The sequence below is a fragment of the Ascaphus truei genome, chromosome 23 (genome assembly GCF_040206685.1).
Source record: "Ascaphus truei isolate aAscTru1 chromosome 23, aAscTru1.hap1, whole genome shotgun sequence".
Taxonomy (NCBI): domain Eukaryota; kingdom Metazoa; phylum Chordata; class Amphibia; order Anura; family Ascaphidae; genus Ascaphus; species Ascaphus truei.
The window spans coordinates 4396282-4402054 of NC_134505.1; the positions used below are offsets into that span (position 1 = coordinate 4396282).

General features: G+C 51.8%; 1 protein-coding gene across 1 annotated transcript; it reads left to right on the forward strand.

The window, feature by feature from the left end:
* Nucleotides 1–2242: 2242 nt before the first annotated feature.
* Nucleotides 2243–4021, forward strand: LOC142473143 (uncharacterized). Its single transcript, XM_075580314.1, has one exon. The coding sequence runs from the start codon at nt 2396–2398 to the stop codon at nt 2966–2968; it is 573 nt and encodes a 190-aa protein (XP_075436429.1). The 5' UTR covers nt 2243–2395; the 3' UTR covers nt 2969–4021.
* The last annotated feature ends 1752 nt before the right edge of the window (nt 4022–5773 follow it).

The window sequence follows — 5773 nt, forward strand, 5'->3', positions numbered from 1 at the left end:
CTGGAAGGTGCCTTCTACTTCCTGCCTCCGCCATTGCCACAGGAAGTGACCCGTACGTAGCAGGGTGACCTGTACCCCCGGGGGCAGAGTAATAATAATAATAAAAAAAATAGCTCTGCAATGTTTTCCAAAAAGCTTATCCCTGACCAGAAAATGGCCGCCAAAGATGCAACTTTTCCCAGGTGGGGAGGGGCGCCTGTTTGTGCGACTAATGGCGGGCTTGATTATTACTTTGCCGGCAAAGGCGAACAATTCACCTGCGGCTTTGAGGACTGACAAAGGGTCTTATCGACCTAAAGACGTTAGGTAAAGATAGTAAAAGCTGCGTTGATTGCTATTATAACTATAATATTATTAATGACTATTATTGTTATGATATTACTAATATTAGAACCCTTTGGCTCAAGGCGGCACCGACCCCATAAACATCGGTTTAATAACGGGTGCAGACGACTTCATTCTGCAAAGAGCGGATTAAAGGGTCTTGCTTGTGCCTGTGAGAGTTTGGGAGAGGGGTCAGGGGACAGGGGACATGTCTAGTGGTCCCAGGACTGCTGCAGGATGCAAAGGAAAGGCAGGAATCACTGCAGACAGCAAAGGGCCAGCCGCCAGGAGAGGGGTGTGTGTGTGTGACGCCCGAGGGCGGCGTGCGGATGACACTGAGACGCCGGTGACACGGGAGCAGAGGTTGTCAGATGTGACACCGCGGCACTTCCAGCCTCACCTGCGCAAGATTGCGTAACCTGTAACATCTCCACACCTGGGGGGGAGGAGGGGGGGATAGCTCAGTCAATGAGGGAGAGAAATGCTAGTGTAGGGGGGGGGGGAGCGAGAGGGGCCACAGCAGAAACGAATGGGACGTTAGCCAAGAGACCCCCGTCTTTTAACGTGTCACCTCCCCAAATTTAATTTGCATGCTTTTATTTTTTTTCAAAGACTCTTGCATCGGCTTAAGGAGAGAGAGAGGGGGGGAGAGAATGAGAGAGGAGAGAATGAGAGAGAAGGAAAGAATGAGAGAGGAGAGAATGAGAGAGAAGGAAAGAATGAGAGAGGAGAGAATGAGAGAGAGGGAGGGAGAATGAGAGAGAGAGGGAGAGGGAGGGAGAATGAGAGAGGAGAGAATGCGAGAGAGAAGGTGAGAATGAGAGAGGGAGAGGGAGGAGTGAATGAGATAGGAGTGAATGAGATAGGAGAGAATGAGAGAGAAGGAGAGAATGAGGGAGGGAGAGAAGGAGAGAGAAGGAGAGAGAGAAGGAGAGAATGAGAGAGGGGGGAGAGAATGAGAGATGGAGAATGAGAGAGAGAGGGAGGGAGAGAGAGGGGGGAGAGAATGAGAGAGGGAGGGAGAGAATGAGAGAGAAGAGAGACAGAGAGAGAGGGAGAGAATGAGAGAGAGAGGGATAGAATGAGAGAGAAGAGAGAGAATATATAAGCCTGGTGTGCACTTTAAGAAATAAACGAGGAGAGAGCTTCGTTAAACCTCTTGGGATTATTCCATTCAAATGACTGTTATGTATTTTATTCTAGTATTTATGCATTATTATTTCTCCAGTATTGTATTATTGTTTTATTATAAAACACACACACACACACACACACACACACACACACACACACACACACACACACACACACACACACACACACACACACACACACACACACACACACACACACACACACACACACACACACACATTTATAAAATAAAAAATGATGATGTTGCAGAATGAAGTCGTTTGCTCCCGTTATTAAACCGATGTTTATGGGGTCGGTGCCGCCGTGAGCCAAAGGGTTCTAATATTAGTAATATCATAACAATAATAGTCATTAATAATATTATAGTTATAATAGTAATCAGCGCAGCTTTTACTATCTTTACCTAACGTCTTTAGGGCGATAAGACCCTTTGTCAGTCCTCAAAGCCGCAGGTGAATTGTTCGCCTTTGCCGGCACAGTAATGATCAAGCCCGCCATTAGTCGCACAAACAGGCGCTGGATTTCAGCGCCCCTCCCCCCCCCCCCCCCCCCCTGGGAAAAGTTGCATCTTTGGCGGCCATTTTCTGGTCAGGGATAAGCTTTTTGGAAAACATTGCAGAGCTATTTTTTTATTATTATTATTACTCTGCCCCCGGGGGTACAGGTCACCCTGCTACGTACGGGTCACTTCCTGTGGCAATGGCGGAGGCAGGAAGTAGAAGGCACCTTCCAGCAGGGCACAGAGTGACACGGCACTGAGGACATTCCACTCTCCGGCGTCTCTGGTTTCCTGGTTACCACAAGGGCTCGGCTCGTGTGTGTATATAAGAGAGCAGCTTGCCAGACACATCCAGACATACCGGGGCAGCAGAGGCAGTCAACTCCACCGCAGAGAACCAAGAAGAACAAGGCGACCATGGGCATTCTCCTCAGCACCCTCCAACAAGCCCTGATGAACTTCTCCGGCACCAAGGCTCGCATTCTCATGCTGGGTCTGGATGCGGCCGGGAAGACCACGGTCCTCTACAAGCTGAAGCTGAACGAGACGGTCTGCACCATCCCCACCATCGGCTTCAACGTGGAGACGGTGGAGCCCATCCGCAACGTGTCCTTCACCGTCTGGGACGTGGGCGGCCAGCAGAAGATCAGAGCCCTGTGGAAGCATTACTTTCTCAACACGGACGGGCTGGTCTTCGTGGTGGACAGCGCCGACTGGGAGAGGTTCCCCGATGCCAGGGGGGAGCTGGAGGCCATCCTGGAGCACGACGAGATGAGAGGGGTCCCGTTCTTGGTGATGGCCAATAAGCAAGACCTCCCCGGGGCCAGGAGGCCAATGGACGTGGCGGAGGAGCTGGGGTTGGCGAAGATGCGAGGGAAGCACCAGTGGCATGTGCAAGGGTGCTGTGCGGCGAGTGGGGAGGGGTTGGTGGAGGGGCTGGAGACCCTCACTGGCTTGGTAAAACAATTCCAAAAGACCACGCGGTTCTGAGCAGAGAGAGACCTGCAGGTCCCACCTCCCCTCACCCTGCAATGGAGACTAGACTTGTCAATTCTCGCTGATCTGGGCTCGGCCTCGCTGATCTGGGTTCGACCCCACTGATCTGGATTCGACCCCGCTGATCTGGATTCGACATCGCTAATCTGGGTTCAGCCCCTGTGCTCTGGGTTCAACCACTGTGCTCTGGACTCAGCCCCTGTGCTCTGGACTCAGCCCCTGTGCTCTGGACTCAGCCCCTGTGCTCTGGACTCAGCCCCTGTGCTCTGGACTCAGCCCCTGTGCTCTGGACTCAGCCTCTGTGCTCTGGACTCAGCCCCTGTGCTCTGGACTCAGCCCCTGTGCTCTGGACTCAGCCCCTGTGCTCTGGACTCAGCCCCTGTGCTCTGGACTCAGCCCCTGTGCTCTGGACTCAGCCTCTGTGCTCTGGACTCAGCCCCTGTGATCTGGACTCAGCCTCTGTGATCTGGACTCAGCCTCTGTGCTCTGGACTCGGCCTCTGTGCTCTGGACTCGGCCTCTGTGATCTGGACTCAGCCCCTGTGATCTGGACTTGGCCTCTGTGATCTGGACTCAGCCTCTGTGATCTGGACTCAGCCTCTGTGCTCTGGACTCGGCCTCTGTGCTCTGGACTCAGCCTCTGTGATCTGGACTTGGCCTCTGTGATCTGGACTCAGCCTCTGTGATCTGGACTCAGCCTCTGTGCTCTGGACTCGGCCTCTGTGCTCTGGACTCGGCCTCTGTGATCTGGACTCAGCCCCTGTGATCTGGACTGGGTCACGGACATGCCCACGGAGATACAGAATTTTTAGCGTACAGGACGCCGTGACGATGGGGAGAGAGCACTTAGCCATGCCTTCCCGACACGCTAATCTGTGTAGCCGTGGAAAGATGAACACTGTATACTGTATATAACGCACTGAAATATAATTCATGTCTATTATTTCTACATTTTCATCATTGGAATATATGTCTGTGTTTATTTTTTATCTGTTGGTAAGTTTATGAGAATCTTTGAACCAATAAAACTCAATATTTATTTCCCCACAAAACAGACATTTCCTGGGTGATTTCTTAGTTTTTATGCTAAAATGGAGTCACACCTTTTGGTGGCGTGTCCTGCGTGGGTAGGGGTTCGTGTCCTGCGTGGGTAGGGGTTCGTGTCCTGCGTGGGTAGGGGTTCGTGTCCTGCGTGGGTAGGGGTTCGTGTCCTGCATGGGTAGGGGTTCGTGTCCTGCGTGGGTAGGGGTTCGTGTCCTGCGTGGGTAGGGGTTCGTGTCCTGCGTGGGTAGGGGTTCGTGTCCTGCGTGGGTAGGGGTTCGTGTCCTGCGTGGGTAGGGGTTCGTGTCCTGCGTGGGTAGGGGTTCGTGTCCTGCGTGGGTAGGGGTTCGTGTCCTGCATGGGTAGGGGTTCGTGTCCTGCGTGGGTAGGGGTTCGTGTCCTGCGTGGGTAGCGGTTCACATTTACAATTTATTAAGAATGTGTTTGTTTAGAAAACACAAACGTATACTGTATATATCATTTATTTTATTTAGAACATGTTTTATAGAGGTTTTATATACACTTGCTGATGATCAATTAATCAAGGGCATTTGATTAGCAGCACCTGTCTGCTACTTAGCATCTTAATTCCTATGGAAGCAGTAAGGGTGTACTTAGTTTTTCACACATGGCTTCTCCATTTTGGCTTTATTTTTGTTAAATAAATCATGACACGGTGTAATATGTCATGTGTTGTTGTTCATCTGAGGTTGTATTTACTTAATTTTAAGACCTGCTAAGGAACAGATGATAGTTATTATGTCCTGATATGTAAAACCATGGAATTCAAAGAGGGTGTACTTTCTTTTTCACACCACTGTATATATAATAAAGTATTTCTCCATTATATGTGTTATTATTATCATTATAAAAATGAATTCTCCGTTATATATGTGTCCCAAAATGTCAGTGATTACTCGTAGGTGACCCAAGTCCTGGCAAGGACATGTACCAGCCGACAAGGACATCTACCAGCCGTCAAGGACATCCACCAGCCGACAAGGACTCCACCAACCGACAAGGACTCCAACAGCCGACAAGGACATCCACCAGCCGACAAGGACTCCACCAGCAGACAAGGACTCCACCAGCCGACAAGGACTCCACCAACCGACAAGGACTCCAACAGCCGACAAGGACATCCACCAGCCGACAAGGACTCCACCAGCAGACAAGGACTCCACCAGCCGACAAGGACATCCACCAGCCGACAAGGACTCCACCAACCGACAAGGACATCTACCAGCCGACAAGGACTCCACCAACCGACAAGGACTCCACCAGCCGTCAAGGACATCCACCAGCCGACAAGGACATCCACCAGCCGACAAGGACTCCACCAGCCGCCAAGGACATCCACCAGCCGACAAGGACTCCACCAACCGACAAGGACTCCACCAGCCGACAAAGACATCCACCAGCCGACAAGGACATCCACCAGCCGACAAGGACTCCACCAGCCGACAAGGACATCCACCAGCCGACAAGGACTCCACCAGCAGACAAGGACTCCACCAGCCGACAAGGACTCCACCAGCCGACAAGGACTCCACCAGCCGACAAGGACATCCACCAGCCGACAAGGACTCCACCAGCCAACAAGGACTCCACCAGCCGACAAGGACATCCACCAGCCGACAAGGACATCCACCAGCCGACAAGGACCTCCACCAGCCGACAAGGACTCCACCAGCCGACAAGGACATCCACCAGCCAACAAGGACATCCACCAACCGACAAGGACCTCCACCAGCCGACA